This window comes from Genypterus blacodes, unplaced genomic scaffold, assembly GCF_046128005.1.
Source record: "Genypterus blacodes isolate CSIRO-AG114 ecotype Tasmania unplaced genomic scaffold, CSIRO-AGI_Gbla_v1 ptg000030l_1, whole genome shotgun sequence".
Classification (NCBI taxonomy): Eukaryota; Metazoa; Chordata; class Actinopteri; order Ophidiiformes; family Ophidiidae; genus Genypterus; species Genypterus blacodes.
Window position 1 is genome coordinate 2,108,470 of NW_027466843.1, and position 21,475 is coordinate 2,129,944.

At 44.2% G+C, this 21,475-nt stretch overlaps 4 protein-coding genes across 6 annotated transcripts; all 4 read left to right on the forward strand.

Moving 5' to 3' along the window:
• Positions 1 to 273: 273 nt before the first annotated feature.
• LOC142994727 (uromodulin) lies at positions 274 to 5,294 on the forward strand. The gene is made up of 11 exons (XM_076145554.1): positions 274 to 315; positions 418 to 497; positions 1,090 to 1,884; positions 2,280 to 2,690; positions 2,822 to 3,136; positions 3,240 to 3,448; positions 3,586 to 3,737; positions 3,977 to 4,219; positions 4,518 to 4,677; positions 4,797 to 4,872; positions 4,981 to 5,294. Exons 2-11 carry the CDS (start codon positions 422 to 424, stop codon positions 4,986 to 4,988), a joined length of 2,445 nt encoding a protein of 814 aa, XP_076001669.1. The 5' UTR covers positions 274 to 315; positions 418 to 421; the 3' UTR covers positions 4,989 to 5,294.
• Positions 5,295 to 9,395: 4,101 nt separating this feature from the next.
• Positions 9,396 to 13,730, forward strand: LOC142994831 (uncharacterized). Its single transcript, XM_076145705.1, has 9 exons — positions 9,396 to 9,699; positions 10,083 to 10,514; positions 10,647 to 10,961; positions 12,002 to 12,210; positions 12,351 to 12,502; positions 12,747 to 12,989; positions 13,289 to 13,448; positions 13,539 to 13,614; positions 13,723 to 13,730. Exons 1-9 carry the CDS (start codon positions 9,516 to 9,518, stop codon positions 13,728 to 13,730), a joined length of 1,779 nt encoding a protein of 592 aa, XP_076001820.1. The 5' UTR covers positions 9,396 to 9,515.
• Positions 13,731 to 14,594: 864 nt separating this feature from the next.
• Positions 14,595 to 16,915, forward strand: LOC142994741 (guanine nucleotide-binding protein G(I)/G(S)/G(O) subunit gamma-10). The gene is made up of 3 exons (XM_076145574.1): positions 14,595 to 14,831; positions 15,343 to 15,469; positions 16,000 to 16,915. The coding sequence occupies exons 1-2, from the start codon at positions 14,742 to 14,744 to the stop codon at positions 15,466 to 15,468; spliced, it is 216 nt and encodes a 71-aa protein (XP_076001689.1). The 5' UTR covers positions 14,595 to 14,741; the 3' UTR covers position 15,469; positions 16,000 to 16,915.
• Positions 16,916 to 17,014: 99 nt separating this feature from the next.
• Positions 17,015 to 21,423, forward strand: LOC142994728 (afadin- and alpha-actinin-binding protein). 3 transcript variants are annotated; one of them, XR_012961429.1, is made up of 12 exons: positions 17,015 to 17,853; positions 18,033 to 18,160; positions 18,237 to 18,305; positions 18,407 to 18,717; positions 18,850 to 18,970; positions 19,071 to 19,224; positions 19,373 to 19,476; positions 19,548 to 19,709; positions 19,843 to 19,957; positions 20,037 to 20,205; positions 20,611 to 21,231; positions 21,352 to 21,423. XR_012961429.1 is itself a non-coding variant. In XM_076145557.1 (12 exons), the coding sequence occupies exons 1-12, from the start codon at positions 17,802 to 17,804 to the stop codon at positions 20,705 to 20,707; spliced, it is 1,374 nt and encodes a 457-aa protein (XP_076001672.1). In that variant the 5' UTR covers positions 17,015 to 17,801; the 3' UTR covers positions 20,708 to 20,808. The 3 variants fall into 3 exon arrangements, 2 of the variants coding, with proteins under 2 accessions (XP_076001672.1, XP_076001671.1); XM_076145557.1 differs by lacking the exon at positions 21,352 to 21,423 and having other exon boundaries at positions 18,407 to 18,530; positions 18,639 to 18,717; positions 20,611 to 20,808; XM_076145556.1 differs by lacking the exon at positions 21,352 to 21,423 and having other exon boundaries at positions 19,864 to 19,957; positions 20,611 to 20,808.
• Positions 21,424 to 21,475: the final 52 nt, after the last annotated feature.

Sequence of the window (21,475 nt, forward strand, 5' to 3'; positions counted from 1 at the left end):
AGGAGTTAATGAAAAACTGTGATGTTTGATGTACTCTCTGCCTCGTCAGTCATTTCTATTGACATAAGGTGTTAATAAAGGGCAACTAAATACATACATGGATCCTGGAATGTGCAAACTTGTGGACAGGAACCAATAGAAAATATTGACCAAGAACTTTAAACTGTTAAAATAAACCAGGTCTAATATTAATGTTCTTCCGTCCTGTTTGATCCTTTTTTATATTTTGATTAATAAATAACTCTGTTGGGTTATAAATTCTCACGGATTGGTGCTTTCTTCAACAATTTGACGACCTGCTGGATTCCCAAACAGGTAGGTAAAGTGGTGCAAGTCACTTTCATTTCATGGACCATTTCAGTTTAGTGTGCAGTTGGTGTTGCTCGTCATCAACATCTAGTTTTTATCCTTTTTCAGCAGGATGTGGCTGGTGATGATCATACATCGTGGGATGTTTTTACTCCTTTTTCTGCAGGCTTTTACAGGAAGCACCTTAGGTAAATCTATTTTTCTTCTTCAACTTTTCTAAAGCTTTGCAATTTCATTTAGGGGAGATTTAATGCCATTCAATGTATCAGGTACAATGAGTTTCCATGAAAAACCTTAACTTAATGTTGTCCAACACAGATTTATCAAAGAATATTTCTTAAAATTGTCAGATTTGCATTTATGAGTTTACATTTTATTATCCAAATTCTACTTTGTGAAGCGAAAAAAGTATTAATAGTGAAATGTGGTGAAAGAAAATAAGAATCTGTGGAAAGTGTACTGAAACATTTAAAGAAATGATACTGAAATGAAATGTTAAGGCACAAGAACAGACAATTCTGAACAATAATGATAGAGTTATGATCTCTCATTTTGGGGGCTGAAGGATGAAAATCTCCCTAAATTAAAAAAATGCGGCTTTTAGCACTGTGGCCAACAAAAATCAGGTTTCAGGTGCAGGTTATTATAGTATTGCATGTGATTGGTTGGATACAAGTGTCTTGTATGAAAAAATACTTCAAAGTACCTCAAGGTGTATTTAAGCACAGTATTTTAATTAATGTACTTGCTTATTTTGCAAATGCTTTGCTCTTCTCACAGGGACAGCCGTCCTCAGCTGCGATTCATGTCATGATGAATCCTCCTGCCAGGAGTCGGCTGATCGAGGCGAGACTTTCATCAGCAAGTTGTTCTCTTGTGTCTGTAAGGATGGATTTGTAGGCGACGGCGTCACCTGTTACAATGTTGAACTCTGCAGCGACTCCTCCTGCTGTCACCAAGGTTACCATTGGTCTCCAGAAATGGGTTGTGTGGACACTGATGAATGTTCCCTCCCGGATCTTCCCTGTGATCGACCTCAGGTCTGTCTGAACACACCAGGTTCCTTTGAATGCGTGTTGCCTCCGTCAAGTGGTGGATCCGGACCAAACCTGCGTGCCGTCTCCCGCTCAGTCCAGTTTTACTGTGGAGATACTGCTTGTCCCCTCGGCATGGATTGCGTTAATGTTAATGGCAGCGCTCGTTGTCTTGACCCATGCGAGCACTACACTGTACTGAATGATGACTGGCGTTCAATAAATAACAGTAATGGTGTCATACACTGTGACCGAGATGTTGCCTGGCGTGGCTGGTATCGCCTCTTCCTGGGGCAAACCAGTGCGCAAATTCCAGATAGGTGTATAGAAATGAACAGGTGTGGCACACATGCTCCTATGTGGTTAACACAGCCAAATCCCACACGACCAAATGAAGTTGTACAGCGCACTGTCTGTAATCACTGGAATCGTGACTGCTGCCATTTTGGCCAAAATACCATCCACGTCAAGTACTGCTTTGGAAACTACTATGTCTACAAACTTACACCACCTCCTGCTTGCAGTCTTGCTTACTGTGCTGGTATGGTTCCATTTTTATTGTCTTTATACATTATGCATAAATATATATGCAGTTTTTTTTACAGCAGTCTTGTAGCATTTCCAAAACGCAGTGTTAGAAAGTGAGAAACAACAGACAAAACATGAGCCAAGGTCTGAAATAAAAAGGTAGAATCATAGTAAAATCTGAGAAAATCAACCTTTTAAACATGTGTCTTTAAAAGTAAAATGCAAGTTGAGTCAGCTAGTTTAATATTTAAGGTTAAATCATTCTATAGCTTTGGGTTTGTGGCACTTTGCTTCAATCCTCAATCTTGGGGACTGGCTCGGTCTGTTTGAACCTCTGGAGAGAGAGGTAAAGTAGAAGATTAACACATTGTAGTAACAGTTGCATCTTGTTGTTTTCATTGTGAACAGAGATCAACATAACAGAACCTACACCCACACCTGAAGTAAGCCAAACGACCAGCATCACCCCAACATCAGCCTCCCCCATCAGCAACACAGCAGTTGAGGGGCAGGTCCGTCTGGCCAATGGAGGAAACGGCTCCTGCTCTGGCAGAGTGGAGATCTTCCAGCGTGGGCAGTGGGGGACGGTGTGTGATGACCTCTGGGATCTGGTTGATGCTCAGGTTGTGTGTAGACAGCTGGGCTGTGGCAGGGTTCTGTCAGCGCCACATCAAGCACGTTTTGGACAAGGAAAGGGACCCATCTGGTTGGATGATGTCAGGTGCACAGGAAGCGAAACAGAGCTCACACAGTGCAGCCACCTAGGGGTCGGATCCCACAACTGTGGTCACCATGAGGATGCTGGTGTCGTCTGTGAAGGTACTGAATTAGATAAACAGATAAAGGCACTGAGTCTCACAATTTATAGGGTATCAAAGCATCTCACAACATCGTTTTTGTGAAACCTGTGTCCCCCATAAGTAATACAGTGTGGACTGTCTTTCTTTTAGCTGGTTTTCCAGTGCGGCTGGTCAACTCCAACAACCGCTGCTCTGGCAGAGTGGAGGTCTACCATAATGAACAGTGGGGGACAGTGTGTGATGACGCCTGGGACCTGAATGATGCCCGAGTGGTTTGTCGCCAGCTGGGCTGCGGCACGGCCCTGTCAGCACCACCGAGAGCACCTTTTGGACAGGGAGGAGGACCCATCTGGTTGGATGATGTTGGCTGTTTTGGAAATGAACCATCAATAACAGACTGCCGACATCGAGGGTTTGGGGTCCATAACTGTGCTCATACTGAAGATGCTGGTGTTGTTTGTGAATGTAGGTTTCCCATCAAATTCTGGGCTGTTCCCTTCAAAATGTCTTCTCTTTCTTCTCCTCATGTATGCTTACTCTCTCCTCCTCTTTCTCCCTCACTCTCCAGCCCATGATCCTCCTCCCCTGGCCTCAGAGCTTATTTGTGGCCGTGATCAACTTAAAGTAGGCCTGTATTTGGCTGGTATGGAGTCCTCTGGTTTGGATCCATTCTCTGGTCATCTGGTAACGCGCAACTGCACCTATGTCAGAGTCCATGATGGTATAGTGTGGTTTGAAGTTGAGCACCAGGCAGGAAGCTGTGGAAACGTACTGATGGTGAATATTTTACTTCTGAGTCCTATGAATCTATATCATGGCTACTATGACGTGTTATCTGTTAGATTTCAGGATCAGCTTCAGAACACCTTCATCATCATAGATGACCGATCGTTTATTCCTCCTCTTTTTTTTAGACCAACAGCACACACGCCATCTACTCCAACTCTTTGTTCCTCTACCATAGAAGCAATGCATCCTTCACTGTTCCCGTGACTTTGCCCTTCTCCTGTGCCTATCCCCTGGAAACACACGCCAGCTTAAATGTGGCTATCAGACCGTACCTGCAGTAAGTTGACTAATCACATTAATTGCCTTTTTAAATACTGAGCAGCCACTTGAAACGTGTAACACATCTTGCAACCTTGCACAGAAAAGCCATCGATAAGATTTGTGTAGGCGGATTTTAAGATATGTATTGTTCGTCTAGTTTCAGGGGCAACATCTTGTTAAGTTTACATGTTTGTATTTTTTTCTTCTGGTATGTGCTTGAGATGGTTTGATGATAATACACAAGTCTCTTCACAGGTCTGTGGGTGGTATTTCAGGCTCAGGTTCCAGAGCCCGAGCCTCCATGTCTCTTTTCCGCTACTCCAACTTTACTAAGCCCTATCCAGCAGGCCGAGTCTCCCTGCCAGTGGGATCAGCCCTGCATGTGGGTGTCTCAGTGGAGGAGAGTGAGCCGAGCTTTGCAGTTGTTCTGGAGGACTGTTATGCCACTCCTTCATCGAACCCCAATGACTCCATGAGATACTTTCTCATCCAGAACAAGTATGTGTCCCTTTTCTCCAGCAGCTGGTTTGAGCCCAGAGAGAATATGGAACATCAGTAATGTGGATAATATCTAATCTAGATGAAATGCTAACTATGGAAGCAAGAACCACCGTGCGACAACAATTGCTCTGAAGATAGAGCTACAGGGAGGGATGAGAGATTGATGGGATGAGTTGGGTAAATGGTTTGATAATGGGGGTGAGGGGAAGGAGGAAAAGAGGATGCTGGTATGAGTAAGTGGTTGGGAGGATCAAGGAAATGGGGACCTGATGACCCTGTTCGCCCTCCCTGCCAGGTGTCCCACAGACCAGAGACAGGTGTCAGTGGTCAGGAGCGGCTTGTCCCTCCAGGCTCGTTTCTCTGCCCTGGTCTTCCTGCTCCAGAATGAATATCAAGACATCTTCCTCCACTGTAGCCTCAGTCTGTGTGACCAGAGAAGGTCTTCCTGTGTCCCAGTGAGTCACAAAACAACCCTCATAGTTAAATCAATCTATAATCAGTGCTCAAATTTGACATTATCTCTTTTCAGTGCTCAAATTTGACATTATCTCTTTTCATTCTTACCCCGTCCCAGGCCTGCACGAGGAGATCACGCCGCTCTCTTTCCAGTTCTGTGCTCATTGAACCCCTCACCGTTGGACCAATCAACTGTGAGTTATGACTTGACTTATGACATTGTGGTCTTAGTACTGATGTCTCTGCACAATGACATGTAACAGATTGATAACCCTGTTTTATTTTCCCTTCTGCTTCTTCAGGGCACTAGTTACTGGAGTGAGCCGACAAACTACACAATGCAAACACATCGCATATTGTGATATGATGATGGTTCAATTTGTTTTTCATTTATAATGCAGAAGATAATTACTGATTTAACATTGCATAAAACAATCTTTGCTATCCAAACACATGCACACACATCTATTAATGTATGCACAGTGATTCAGTTCTAGCTCACTAATAACTCAACATATACTGTATATCTACTGTATGTGTACGATAGAGCTTTTGTAGATGTTGTGTTTGAATCCAAATCAATACATGACTTTCAATAAAATGAAGTTGCAAATATGTTTCTGCTTCTTCCTTCTGCTTTTGTTCTTTATATATCCATGAAAAATAATCAATATATAATAACACATGTGTGTCACAATATACGTCCATTTCAGGATTAAATATATTTCCCACCATTGTCCACCAGTCAACATGAGACCGCTAGCTTGAATAAAACAATCCTGCAATATCACATTGGATTTTTATATTCTTTTTTGGCAAACGGGCTAAATGAAGAAATTTATTTTCCACCATTTTTTATGGTCTGTTATTGTCTGGGCCAATAGAGTGTGGCCCAGGGCCCAGTTTCCTTTATGGATGGTTGAGTTAGGTGCTTGTGGGGCCTTTGTCTTTCGGAACAGTTCACATCACCTGCATTAAACAATTTTCATCCGTTGAACACAAACTGCTGGTGTGTCTCTCTTTTAAGTGAATTACCTTGATAGTTTCATGACACACAGACAGAGCATTCAGTGGCCATACATTTTTTGAAAAACTCCATTCAAACTGCCTGTGAAACTGTTTGTAAATGCGAGAAATCTCCCCTTTGTCTATATTATGCAAAATAAGACGTTTGGCCAGGTGGTGAGAGCTAATCGATGACTGCCAGCTGAAGGCCATTCTGCTAAACAGAGATCAATTAACACAGAAGGTGGCATGGCTACACTACCGCTATTTAAAGGACGTGCCACGTGCAAACAGAATCTCTTCTCTTCTGTGTGGTGACAGTTTATCTTTACCAACCTAGCAACTTTTCTTCGCCTAACCATGTTGACAAGGACTGAGCAGAGAGTCCTCTGTGCGTTTGTTGAATTGGTGAGGAAATGAGGAAAAGTCGAGCTGAGAATTCGATGAGTTTTAATGAAGTAAGGAGTTGGACAGCGCTGGTGTTGGCGCAGCAGTGATTCCTCCTGCTGTCACCAAGGTAACCATTGGTCTCCAGAAATGGGTCGACACATCAACTGTCCACTCACACGCGTGAGTTCTGACGTTGCCCTGCCGCAGTGCTGTGGTGCCAGGATCAGTGACATCTCGTACTGCGGTGCCAGACATTTGGGTCTCAGCCCAGTTAATGTGATAGCCTACCTCCAAGGAACGAGTTGCTGTCTGCCACGTTGCGTGGCAGACGATGTTGGACACCTTCCATGTTACACAGGAGGAGTCATCACGATTCAATTCCCAGCAGATGGAAACGGTGTACCTGCCACGTCTGTAAAACGTTCACTTCTTGTAATATGCTTCGTGTCCATCTGCAGAAACAGCATTTTTATTACATTCAGCTCATATTTATGTCTGTTTTTGGTTACTGGGAATGCACAGTAAAAATAAAACATGCTTTTTACCATTTACCAATGATCTCATACACACTGAGGATGGAATCGGATTGATGCCAGTACGCACAAACTGTGCAGTCATCCACCAATCACTCAGCCTTTGGGTAAATTCCATTCAGAGAGGAAATCATAATAAATGTTTACACTATTATCCCACAATGATGAGTTGTGTTCATCAAACCTTTTGGAATAATACTCGTCCTACTTTCACTCAAGCCACAAGTCAACAGCAATCAGTCCTCTGTGTCATGCACTGACTGTGACCTCTGCATCCATCATCTGGACTGTGGTACATAAGACTGTGGGCAGACTGAGTAATGATCTACCAGGCTGCCTCAGAATGGGACAAGTCAGACAAAAGATTCATCATTCACACCTTCACTTCACCATCAGCATCTCCATAGGCTCTGCACCATCGCCAACTTTCTGTTGCCAATGGTGCAACATCCCTATGTTCTGGTAACAGAAGAAAGCACCAATTCAATACCAGAAATGAGGAAGTGTGAGATGGAAAATATAATGTTACTTGTAATGTTAGTATTATGTTTCACTCTGTTGGGTTATAAATTCTCACAGAATGGTGGTTTTGTTGACAATTCGACACCCTGCTGCATTGGCGAACAGGTAGGTAAGTGGTGCAAGTCACTATCATTTCATGGACCATTTCAGTTTAGTGTGCAATTGGTGTGGTTGTCATTAACATTTGCTCGTCATTGATATTTTATTTTTGTATCCCTTTGCAGCAGGATGTGGCCCATGGTGATCATACATGGGAGGATGTTTTTACTCCTGGTTCTGCAGGCTTTGACAGGAAGCACCTTAGGTGAATCTATTTTCCTTATTCAACTTTTCTAAAGCTTTGCAATTTTATTTGAGCATTTTTATTCAGGGGACATTTATTGCCATTAAATGTATCAAGTACAGCGAGATTCCATTAACAACCTCAACCTTGACTAAATGTTTTCCCAAACAGATTTATCAACGAACATTTCTCTAAATTGTCAGATTTACATTAATGACAAATTTAAATTTTCTCTTTCAATTTTCCCCTACATTTCCTATCATGTGGCTTTACATATAGTTCAAACTCGGATGTAATTTCATGATGCAAAAGCAGGTAAATGTATATTTGTTGTCTTGCTGCTGTACAAATATATTCAAATCTTACAGTGAGATTTCCAAAGAGTTCTCTGTCTCCACCAAATCAGTGTAGTATACTCACTCTGATCACGTGTGTCCCCCATCAGTGATACTGTGTGTACTGTCTTTCTTTTAGCTGGTTTTCCAGTGAGGCTGGTCAACTCAAACAGCCGCTGCTCGGGCAGAGTAGAGGTCTACCATAATGAACAATGGGGGACAGTGTGTGATGACGCCTGGGACCTGAATGATGCCCAAGTGATTTGTCGACAGCTAGGCTGCGGCGCGGCACTGTCAGCATCATCGAGTGCAGAGTTTGGACAGGGAAGTGGACCCATCTGGTTGGACGATGTCGGGTGCACAGGAAGCGAAACAGAGCTCACACAGTGCAGCCACCTCGGGGTCGGATCCCACAACTGTGCTCACTCTGAGGATGCTGGTGTCGTCTGTGAAGGTACTGAATTAGATAAACAGATAAAGGCACTGAAGTCTTACAAGCAATAGGGTATCAAAGCATCTCACAACATTGATTTTGTGAAATCTGTGTCCCCCATCAATGATACTGTGTGGACTGTCTTTCTTTTAGCTGGTTTTCCAGTGAGGCTGGTCAATTCCAACAACCTCTGCTCTGGCAGAGTGGAGGTCTACCATAATGAACAGTGGGGGACAGTGTGTGATGACGCCTGGGACCTGAATGATGCCCGAGTGGTTTGTCGACAGCTAGGCTGCGGCGCGGCACTGTCAGCATCATCGAGTGCAGAGTTTGGACAGGGTGAAGGACCCATCTGGTTGGATGATGTTGGGTGCACAGGAAGCGAAACAGAGCTCACACAGTGCAGCCACCTCGGGGTCGGATCCCACAACTGTGCTCACTCTGAGGATGCTGGTGTCGTCTGTGAAGGTACTGAATTAGATAAACAGATCAAGAAACTGAAGTCTCCGAATTTATAGGGTATCGAAGCATCTCACAACATCGTTTTTGTGAAACCTGTCCCCCCCATCAGTGATACTGTGTGGACTGTCTTTCTTTAAGCTGGTTTTCCAGTGAGGCTGGTCAACTCCAACAACCGCTGCTCTGGCAGAGTGGAGGTCTACCATAATGAACAGTGGGGGACAGTGTGTGATGACGCCTGGGACCTGAATGATGCCCGAGTGGTTTGTCAACAGCTGGGCTGCGGCACGGCACTGTCAGCATCATCGAGTGCAGAGTTTGGACAGGGTGAAGGACCAATTTGGTTGGATGATGTCGGGTGCACAGGAAGCGAAACAGAGCTCACACAGTGCAACCACCCAGGGGTCGGATCCCACAACTGTGGTCACCATGAGGATGCTGGTGTCGTCTGTGAAGGTACTGAAGTCTCACAATTTATACGGTATCAAATAATGGACAATGGGGGACAGTGTGTGATGACGGCTGGGACCTGAATGATGCCCGAGTGCTTTGTTGACAGCTGGGCTGCAGCACTGCACTGTCAGCACCATCGAGAGCACAGTTTGGACAGGGAAGAGGACCCATCTGGTTAGATAATGTTGGCTGTTTTGGAAATGAACCATCAATAACAGACTGCTGACATCAAGAGTTTGGGGCCCATAACTGTGTTCATAGTGAAGATGCTGGTGTAGTTTGTGAATGTAGGTTTCCCAATGGTGTCCTATACTGTGACCGAGATGTTGCCTGGTGTGGCTGGTATCGCCTCTTCCTGGGGCAAACCAGTGCGCAAATTCCAGATAGGTGTGTAGAAACGAACAGCTGTGGCACAGCTGCTCCAATGTGGTTAACACAGCCAAATCCCACGCGACCAATTGAAGTTGTACAGCGCACTGTCTGTAATCACTGGAATCGTGACTGCTGCTATTTTGGCCAAAATACCATCCACATCAAGTACTGCTTTGGAAACTACTATGTCTACAAACTTACACAACCTCCTGCTTGCAGTCTTACTTACTGTGCTGGTATGGTTCCATTTTTATTGTCTTTATACAATATGTAGACTTTTTCACTCCATTCTTGTAGCATTTCCAAAACGCAGTGTTAGAAAGTGAGAAACAACAGACAAAACATGAGCCAAGGTCTGAAAATAAATAAAAAGGTAGAACCACAGTAAAATCTGAGAAAACAAACCTTTTAAACATGTGTCTTTAAAAGTAAAATGCAAGTTGAGTCAGCTAGTTTAATATTTAAGGTTAAATCATTCTATAGCTTTGGGTTTGTGGCACTTTGCTTTAATCCTCAATCTTGGGGACTGGCTCGGTCTGTTTGAACCTCTGGAGAGAGAGGTAAAGTAGAAGATTAACACATTGTAGTAACAGTTGCATCTTGTTTTCATTGTGAACAGAGATCAACATAACAGAACCTACACCCACACCTGAAGTAAGCCAAACGACCAGCATCACCCAAACATCAGCCCCCCCCATCAACAACACAGCAGTGCCAGATGACAGTACAGCAGTTGAGGGGCAGGTCCGTCTGGCCAATGGAGGAAACGGCTCCTGCTCCGGCAGAGTGGAGATCTTTCACAATGGGCAGTGGGGGACAGTGTGTGATGACCACTGGGATCTGGTTGATGCTCAGGTTGTGTGTAGACAGCTAGGCTGTGGCAGGGTTCTGTCAGCGCCATATCATGCAGGTTTTGGACAAGGCAGTGGACCCATCTGGTTGGATGATGTCGGGTGCACAGGAAGCGAAACAGAGCTCACACAGTGCAGCCACCTCAGGGTCGGATCCCACAACTGTGCTCACTCTGAGGATGCTGGTGTCGTCTGTGAAGGTACTGAATTAGATAAACAGATAAAGGAACTGAAGTCTCACAATTTATAGGGTATCATAGCATCTCACAACATCGTTTTTGTGAAATCTGGGTCCCCCTTCAGTGATACTGTGTGGACTGTCTTTCTTTTAGCTGGTTTTCCAGTGAGGCTGGTCAACTCCAACAACCGCTGCTCTGGCAGAGTGGAGGTCTTCCATAATGGACAATGGGGGACAGTGTGTGATGACGCTTGGGACCTGAATGATGCCCGAGTGGTTTGTCGACAGCTGGGCTGCGGCACGGCACTGTCAGCATCATCGAGTGCAGAGTTTGGACAGGGAGGAGGACCCATCTGGTTGGATGATGTTGGGTGCACAGGAGGCGAAACAGAGCTCACACAGTGCAGCCACCTCGGGATTGGATCCCACAACTGTGGTCACCGTGAGGATGCTGGTGTCGTCTGTGAAGGTACTGAATTAGATAATCAGATAAAGGCACTGAAGTCTCAGAATTTATGTGGTATCAAATAATGAACAGTAGGGGACAGTGTGTGAATTAATAAAAGTACGATTAATAAAAGTAGCTAGTATCGATTAATAAAGGTATTAATAAAAGTATCTAGTATCTATCTAGTATCTAGTATCTAGAATGTAGGTTTCCCATCAAATTCTTGGCTGTTCCTTTCAAAATGTCTTCTCTTACTTCTTCTCAAGTATGCTTACTCTCTCCTCTTTCTCACTCACTCTCTAGAAGATTAACACATTGTAGTAACAGTTGCATCTTGTTGTTTTCATTGTGAACAGAGATCAACATAACAGAACCTACACCCACACCTGAAGTAAGCCAAACGACCAGCATCACCCAAACATCAGCCCCCCCAATCAGCAACACAGCAGTGCCAGATGACAGTACAGCAGTTGAGGGGCAGGTCCGTCTGGCCAATGGAGGAAACGGCTCCTGCTCCGGCAGATTGGAGATCTTCCACAATGGGCAGTGGGGAACGGTGTGCGATGACCACTGGGATCTGGTTGATGCCCAGGTTGTGTGTAGACAGCTGGGCTGTGGCAGGGTTCTGTCAGCACCACATCAAGCACGTTTTGGACAAGGAAGGGGACCCATCTGGTTGGATGATGTCGGGTGCACAGGAAGCGAAACAGAGCTCACACAGTGCAGCCACCTCGGAGTCGGATCCCACAACTGTGGTCACCATGAGGATGCTGGTGTCGTCTGTGAAGGTACTGAATTAGATAAACAGATAAAGGCACTGAAATCTCACAATTTATGGGGTATCAAATAATGAACAATGGGGGACAGTGTATGAATTAATAAAAGTATGATTAATAAAAGTATCTAGTATTGATTAATAAAAGTATTAAAAAAGTATCTAGTAACTAGTAACTAGAATGTAGGTTTTCCATCCAATTCTTTGCTGTTCCTTTCAAAATGTCTTCTCTTACTTCTCCTCATGTATGCTTACTCTCTCCTCCTCTTTCTCCCTCACTCTCCAGCCCATGATCCTCCTCCCCTGGCCTCAGAGCTTATTTGTGGCCGTGATCAACTTAAAGTAGGCCTGTATTTGGCTGGTACAGAGTCCTCTGGTTTGGATCCATTCTCTGGTCATCTGGTAATGCGCAACTGCACCTATGTCAGAGTCCATGATGGTATAGTGTGGTTTGAAGTTGAGCGCCGGGCAGGAAGCTGTGGAAACGTACTGATGGTGAATATTTTACTTCTGAGTCCTATGAATCTATATCATGGCTACTATGACGTGTTATCTGTTAGATTTCAGAATCAGCTTCAGAACACCTTCATCATCATAGATAACTGTTTATATCGTTTATTTCTTCTTTTTTTTAGACCAACAGCACACACGCCATCTACTCCAACTCTTTGTTCATCTACCATAGAAGCGATGCATCCTTCACCGTTGCCATGACTTTGCCCTTCTCCTGTGCCTATCCCCTGGAAACACACGCCAGCTTAAATGTGGCTATCAGACCGTACCTGCAGTAAGTTGATTACTCAAGTTTAGATATGTTAAAAGAATACTGAGCAGCCACTTGAAACGTGTAACACATCTTTCAACCTTGCACAGAAAAGCCAAAAATGAGATTTGTGTTGGGGGATTTTAAGATATGTATGTTTGTCCAGTTTCAAGGGCAACATCTCATTAAGTTTACATGTTTGTATCTTCTGATGGTAAGTGTTTGAGATGGTTTGTGATAATACAGACAGAGCTTGCTCTCTTCACAGGTCTGTGGGTGGTATTTCAGGCACAGGTTCCAGAGCCAGAGCCTCCATGTCTCTTTTCCGCTATTCCAACTTTACTACGCCCTATCCAGCAGGCCGAGTCTCCCTGCCAGTGGACTCAGCCCTGCATGTGGGTGTCTCAGTGGAGGAGAGTGAGCCGAGCTTTGCAGTTGTTCTGGAGGACTGTTATGCCACTCCTTCATCGAACCCCAATGACTCCATGAGATACTTTCTCATCCAGAACAAGTATGTGTCCCTTTTCTCCAGCAGCTGGTTTGAGCCCAGAGAGAATATGGAACATCAGTAATGTGGATAATATCTAATCTAGATGAAATGCTAACTATGGAAGCAAGAACCACCATGCCACAACAATTGCTCTGAAGATAGAGCTACAGGGAGGGATGAGAGATTGATGGGATGAGTTGGGTAAATGGTTGGATAATGGGGGTGAGGGGAAGGAGGAAAAGAGGATGCTGGTATGAGTAAGGTGGTTGGGAGGATCAAGGAAATGGGGACCTGATGACCCTGTTCGCCCTCCCTGCCAGGTGTCCCACAGACCTGAGACAGGTGTCAGTGGTCAGGAGCGGCTTGTCCCTCCAGGCTCGTTTCTCTGCCCTGGTCTTCCTGCTCCAGAATGAATATCAAGACATCTTCCTCCACTGTAGCCTCAGTCTGTGTGACCAGAGAAGGTCTTCCTGTGTCCCAGTGAGTCACAAAACAACCCTCATAGTTAAATCAATCTATAATCAGTGCTCAAATTTGACGTTCTCTCTTTTCATTCTTACCCCATTCCAGGCCTGCACGAGGAGATCACGCCGCTCTCTTTCCAGTTCTGTGCTCATTGAACTCGTCACCGTTGGACCAATCAACTGTGAGTTATAACTTGACTTATGACATTGTGGTCTTAGTACTGATGTCTCTGCACAATGACATGTAACAGATTGATAACCCTGTTTTATTGTCCCTTCTGCTTCTTCAGGGCACTAGTTACTGGAGTGAGCCGACAAACTACACAATGCAAACACATCGCATATTGTGATATGATAATGGTTCAACATGTTTTTCATTTATAATGCAGAAGATAATTACTGATTTAACTTTGCTTTATCTTGCATAGAACAATCTTTACTATCCACACATATGCACACACATATATATATGAATGTTTGCACAGTGATTCAGTTCTAGCTCACTAGTTACTCAACATGTACTGTATATCTACTGTATGTGTAGAGCTGATAGAGCTTTTGTAGATTTTGTGTTTGAATCCAAATCAATACATGACTTTCAATAAAATGAAGTTGCAAATATGTTTCTGCTTCTTCCTTCTGCTTTTGTTCTTTATATATCCATGAAAAATAATCAATATATAATAACATATGTGTGTCAGTATATAAGTCCATTTCAGGATTTAAAATGTATTTCCCACCATTGTCCAACAGTCAACATGAGACGGCTGCTTTGAATAAAACAATCCTGCAATATCACATTGGATTTTTTTGTACATTTTTGGCAAAAGGGCTAAATGAAGAATTTGATTTTCCACCCGTTGAGAACAAACTGCTGGTGTGTCTCTCTTTTAAGTGAATTACCTTGATAATTTCATGACACACAGACAGAGCATTCAGTGGCTATACATTTGTGAAAAAATCCATTCACACTGCTTGTGAAACTGTTTGTAAATGCGAGAAATCTCCCCTTGGTCATATATACGCAAAATAAGACGTTTGGCCAGTTGGTGGGAGCTAATCGATGAGTGCCAGCTGAAGGCCATTCTGCTAAACAGAGATCAACGTACGCCGAAGGGGGCGCGGCTACACTACCGCTATATAAAGGACGGGCCGCGCGCCATACAGAATGTCTTGTTGCTACGGAGGGGGCGGAGTTATCGGCTGACACTGTCTCCAGTCTGGTTCGGGGGTTTCGACTTGTGGTCCATTTCCGTGTTGTGACAGTTTATCTACTACACCAACCTAGCAACTTTTCTCCGCCGTCGCCATGTCCAACAACAACTCCAGCAACAGCTTGATTATCGCTCAGCGGTCCGTGAAGCAGCTCCGGCTAGAAGCCAGTGTCCGGAGGATCAAGGTATGAAGTCCTGAACGCGGAAGACGGAGCCTTAGCTGTTGAATGGCGAAGACGAACTCTTGAGTATGTGACACAGCGGGACTGTCGCAGTGTAGCTTCATCCCAGCGCGCTGTCAAACCACCCGACATGACATTTAAACTGGTTTCTGTTGACCGAAGTCCAACTAAAGTCTGCCAGTTACTGGTTAACAACTTTTCCCACTTAACTAAAGTCTGTTTTGCGAAGTCATAACCACTTTAGGTGCCGAATGAGCGAGAGAAACAACACAATTAAGCGAGATTAATGCAAATGACAACCGCCTCCTAAACATTGTAGCGTAGACGCACATTGAGAGATTTTAAATGTAAAGTCAAATTGGAAAGGTGGTTCTGCCTTTGCTTGCAAATTGTATGCAAAGGTGATGGCAGCGTCGGTTAGTTTGTGTTTAGTGTGACCGGCAGCCTGTTGAATATTACACACAGTGTAAATATGTCATTGAGGCTGTTCTCTGGCTCTGTTCTGCCTGTGCAGGTGTCCCAGGCTGCTGCTGAACTCAGGAACTTCTGTCTGCAGAATGCCTCCAAGGACCCTCTTCTGATGGGGGTGCCCTCCAGCGATAATCCCTTTAGGCCCCCCAAATCCTGCTCTCTGTTCTGAGGTAGGCCCGCTGAATCACAGCAAAATCCTTCTTTACCCAAATGGTGTCGAGCCATTCGGATAACTACAGTGTTTTAGTTCTGCGGCCGGGATGGCTCAGACTCTCCTGCAGCTTTACATTGTTCCAAAGTAATATTCCTCCACCTTGACACACTGGTTCCCAACTTATCAGTCAACCCTCATTTTACTGTTATCATCTAAAAGTGACATTCACAGCACACACATCTTTCCTGAGAGAATGCACCTGTGCAAGCCGAGTCAGACGCAAGAATAAAGTTCACACAACAGAAAACGGTACACAACTGAGTCAGATTCTCAGGTACTGCAGTGAAGCCCTGTTCAGCGCGCACACACACACGTCTCCTGTATCTTCAGTGCAAACATCCTCTATAATTTCCATCTTCAGAACAGAGGCTTTTAATCTTTATAACCACAATAGTTTCCTGTGATTGGAATGTCAAATCAAATGTGTGAGAAGATGTAGCCAATGGCGGTTTCAGTTAATATTTGTTTAATTCCTTCTATCTGCAGGAGAATAACCTGGAGGATTTGGGACTCTTTCCCTTGAAGTCTTTCTTCACTTCTACTCATGACTGTAGATCTGCCAGCAGCTCCTCTTGGGATGATGGGACAGGTGGCTGATGGGTTTGGGGAATTGGTCCACTTGTTTGCCAAAGCTACTGGTATCATAACTCCTGTTTGTTACATGAAAAGCAGTGCCAACCTCTACATATTTAAAACGCTAACTTTAACAACATTAAGATTAGAATCTACTGACCCAAGTTCCATCTCCAGTCTGCAAAATTTCAGCATCTGTCTTTGACTACAGGAAATTGAACTTTTTGAGTATTTTGTGATGCAGCTGGCGACTCGGTCAAAGATTGAATCAAACCAGGTGCTATTCAAGAATAAGGACATGCTTTGTTACATCTACACAGCCACTACAGATATAAGACTTGTTTGTATGACACCAACACGCATATTGGCACATTTTAAAGCTTTCACAAGCTGAATATCAGTATAAGACTATGCATACATGTATGGTAAAGGTATTACTGCTATTCTGAGGTACATCAGCGGTACAAACATTAACCCTGCTAACCGCAGGGAATGATTGTCAGTTAACCTTTAATGCCGTCCATTTTAATGAATATATTTAATGGCCTTTTAGGGTTGCGTTTATCAGCCTGTCAGTTACTAATTTGAGTAAAATATGGAAATGCTTTGAAGAGTGGAACATGGTGAAGTTAATGTACATCACTGCAGGTGTACAAATGGCGATATAGTGACGGTTCATATCTCTTAAAACCTCATGTTTATATTGACATTTTGGATTAATTTTACACACTGGAATCATACTCCTCTCCACCAAAGCCTATAATGCTGTTTGCTTAATCTTTCACCTTTTAATTTTGGAAATTAAATGACTTTTTTTTTTGGGACACTAGTAATTGCCGTTTGTGATCTCTTGACTTTTAAACCCCTTTCTTGTACAAATTTATGAACTTTTAATGTAAACAGATTTTGTCCCCCTTAAAAGTGTAAGACGCATAGTTGCACACCAGTTAACAGTTGCACACCAACCCACGTGGGGATTGTCAGCACTCGGACTGAATCTACAGCATAGTCAGAATGGCAGCACCATTTACATCACACACACCCTCAGATTTGATTTATGCATTAGTGCAAGGTATAATAGTGGCACACTGTTTGAGTTACATAAAATTCATAGGGACGTAAACCTTACCTGTGTGGGCTAGAGATGCATGGTAAACAAAAGATTAGATCAGACTATTAAATCAGATTTGGATATAAGGCCTATAATGTGAAAATGGGTCATCTTACTCACACCTATTGATCAGAACCCAGGACCACCTTGATGTGAAGCAAAAAGCTACCTTGTCACTCAATATGTATTACCCTGCCTGGAATAGACAACAAAGTTAACAGACAAATGCACCAGGGACTTCAATGCGACTGCCACAGAGATCTGATCAGATTCAATAAAGCCCATTTACAAAGTAGTTGCCATTACCAAACTTACCCACCCAATTAAGTTTGGTAGACACAACTTTCAACTCAATCTTCCAACTGGATGCATCAGGAGTAATTAGCTCGAGTGCTGTCACCTGGACATAAAAGCGGCCGCATGTATGTGAGGAAGCTGCAGTGCGAAGGTAAGGCAACAAACACCTGAAGTGCATTAGAAGTGAATGTCTGTGTTGTTTAAACTGTGGTGAAGATCAGATTATGTTCAAGTGTTGCGTGTTTTGTAGTATTTGCATGTGATTAAAAGATCTTCAAGGTTACCAATCCACCAATCTTGTCTTCAGATGGCCTCCAGGTTTGGCCAGAGGAGAGTAGGGAGACACCACGAGTACTCAGGTGATACTGGTTTCAGAAATATACATAATTTAAAGGGGCATTGCTGCAAACAAAGGATACTGGTTCACAGCTATCCAGGCTTTCGGAGTCTCATCCTCCGCCATTCTTCTGCACTTACAACCCTCCTCTGCTTTATGCGTTTTGATCTTTAATTGTCCTCCTTTCTCTCTGCTCTCTAGCGTTTGCAGACTCCAGTCTGCTCCATGCGAAGGATCGCCCCTCCAAGCCTCCTGTGAGTGAGTTCTCCCATAGCGCCACCTGGTGGGATGATGGGGAAGAGCACAGAGAACAAGAAGATGCACTTCGGGTGAGCGGATGGATGCAAGAAGAGGACAAAAGTGATTGTTGTTTTGTGGGGGAAACTAAACTTCTCTTCTATATAGGAGCAACTAACAGAGATGGATGAACACGTGGCCCGGCTTCAGGACATGCTGAGATGTGAGCGGGATAAAGTAGGAGCGCCTGAGTGAAACTAGAAAAGACTATTTACACCCCTGATTACCTTCTTGGGGAAACTTCACATTATTCCCCGTCTTTCACATCTTCCTGCCAGTGCAGACATCTGCAAGTGCGGTGCAACCAGCAAGAGGCAGAGCTGAGGCGTCGAGAACAACACGGCAACAGACTAAAGGAAAGACTATCGCAGCTCACTGACCGACACAGGGACAAGGGCCCCTGTGAGTTACTGTTAAAGTTAATTAATTCATGCACAACTATTTGCTGTTATGTGAACCTTTTGTTAACATGTCATTTCATCTGTACGGACCCATCGCGTGTCAATGTAGCCATAGAGGTGTTGAACTTTCCTCCCGGAGGCCGAGGCAAGCGTGAGCAGCCAGTCAAATCACTCAAGTCTAATGTAAGGTAAGAAAGCTGTGTTGGGATTGTTTTTATACCAGAATTTTCACTTCAGGGGGAATGTTCCTTAGTTTTTGTCCTGCAATGTGTTCAACACTTCTTAAGCCTCGTTTGCTTTGTCCCACCTCTACCTGACAGACAAGAGGAGGCAACGCTGCGTCTGATGCTGGAGCGCAGAGAAGCAGAGCTCAGAGAGGCGATGAAGCTGCGACACAGCCTCACCACTGTACTTCATGCACTCCGAGTCAACATGGAGCAGGTAAAGGAGAAGCAAAGACCATTTCAAAAAGGACTATACAATAGAAACTCAAGGGTAGCTGGTATTGTACACACTAAATGTTTATCACCTTTTATTCAAGAGCCTGCTCGACTCGGTGGATGACCAGGGAAAGGCCCAAACAGACAACAAAAGGCTGCATCAAGCCGAGTCGGCCCTTGGTGACCATGTGACAGGGGGTGTGGTTCAGAGTTGGAGGAATGTGCAGAGAAGACTGGGGAATGTCCTGTCTAAAGGTAAAGGCCCAAGCTGATGAATTTTTCTCTTGCTATGTGATCCAGTCCTTTTTTTTTTTTTTTTTTGAATCCACCTGAATAAGTCCTGACCTGTAAACTGACTCACACTAAGGGACATGTCTTCACTCCGGCGCGCGTGTGTGTGTAGGCCTCGCTTCTGCTGGCACTGATCATGACAAGCTCTTAGCTCAGCTGGAGACGGAACTGAAAGAGAGTCAACAGCTTGTCCAACTCCAGCAGCAGCTTTTGCAGGTATGCTTCTGTTATTTGTGTTGACACGTTCATGTGAACTACTTGGGCACTTGTATTTTCTCTGTCTGTAGGATAGCCTTACCTCACCCGTGCCTTCTGACTTGGCCGATTGCTACTTTTTGGAAGAATGGGAACGTCTTCGGTTCCGCAGGGCAGAGCTTGATCATCAGAGGCGGAACTTTGAGAGGGAGAGGCAGTGTTTCACCGATGCTGCAATCCGCCTGAGCCTTGAGGTGAGAAAAGGAGGCAATGGCTGGTTTTAAAAAGTTGCGTAACAACTGTAAATCCATCCAGGAGTTTGAAAATAGGGATGCAAAGGAAATGAGTATGGGGGAGACATCAGTTGTAATTGGTGTGTGTGCACAGCGTCGTGACTTTGTGCAACAGAAGGCCTCCCTCCTGAAGCAGCAATATCTATGGGAGTCACCACTTCCTGCTAAAGTGGCACATTGCAACAACAGGAGCGAGAGCACAGTTCTTAGTGAGTATATTTTTGTTTTCTGATCACTCACACAGTGTAGGAGGCTGACGTTTAGAACATTTAAATGTGTGTACTTCAGGTTTCTCGGGTTTGGGTCCCACAAACATATCGGGCTGTCTTCCCATTACACCATCACCCACAGAGTCGGTGACCGCTGCAGTTTTGGGCTCACATCAGGGAAAGGTCTGGGTTCAAACCCCCAGCACTCCTGAGCTCTACTCTGCCCTCAATCTGTCATACAACTGCAGGTTAGTGGAGACTGTCTGGGACTGCTGAAGGAGAAGGCAGTACCCTGACTCAAATTGAAGTTTTTTTCCTGACATAAGCAAACCTTGAAATAATGCATCAAAGACTGCAAGAAGAGTCCAAAACATGAACTCATGTTGTGTTTCAGTGTTAAGTATTACCTCTGAGTAGACAAAATCACAGCCTTCATTGTCCTCATATTGGTAGCAGGTAGCAGAAGTCCTGTGTGTGTCAGGCTAAAGTAATTGGGCAATGAGGGCAGCGTCATGGTAACGCTTAATGACCTCAGTCTGAAACCCCATTTGTGATTGGATGACATTGTGTATTCCTCTTGTAAAACTGTCCTGAGTTTATGTTCCATCCATAACTGCTGCTTACTTTGACTCTGTCGTGTCCTTCCTCCTCAGAGTGGGCGAGGGCGACCATCAGTCAGACTCATGGCACAGTGGGGCAAACGGCAGAGGGCACACGTCCCAAGCTGCACACTTGGACTGGTCCTTTTAACTCTAACTGGGTGGTGTTGGAAAATATTCGTCTTGAATTTTATCTAACTTTTTAAGTAATTAGTTCCCTGTTTCTCTTTATGATTATCAATAAAAAAACTTTCTCCATGATGGATTATTTAGTGTTTCCATATGACTCCTAGCTGTTTTAATCTTGTATTAGATCTCGTACTGAAGTTATTTCCTGTGTTTTGTCTGAATGGAGAACTAGAAGGCGCTCAGTGTATACCTCTGCCAAGGCAGAGTCCTCAAATTATAATTTTGTTCCTTCATGATGGAATGTAACAGTGTCATGTGACTAGAACGTGATCCAATTTTGCAACTGAGCTTAAGAAAAACAAAATCCAACTGAAAGAAAATCTAGTTGGGTGCTAATGGCTATGACTTGCAGCACAGTGCCACCATCAAGCCGACCAGTGCTACAGTGTTCTGGATTCTTCCTTGGCTCGGGTCCAACTTGCCTAACAGTCACTAACTTGTTGAGACATCTACTGACTGAGAAAAAACAACCAAAATCATGACCTTGTAGGTGGAGGCCAAAGTGTGAAGAGTGTGGTTGTTCAACACAAAATCATCATTTCAATCAAATACACTAATATTTACGAAATTTAGATGTAACAATGGATTTTAATTGTTTTGAAACAGTAACCGGACATTCCACCAGGAGCGCTCCAGGCGCCAGTGCTGGCACTGTGCTACAGGTCTCAGGGTAACATGAAAGGAAAGCGGCCGTTGTGACACGTGAACGACTGCTGCACCAGCTCTTGAT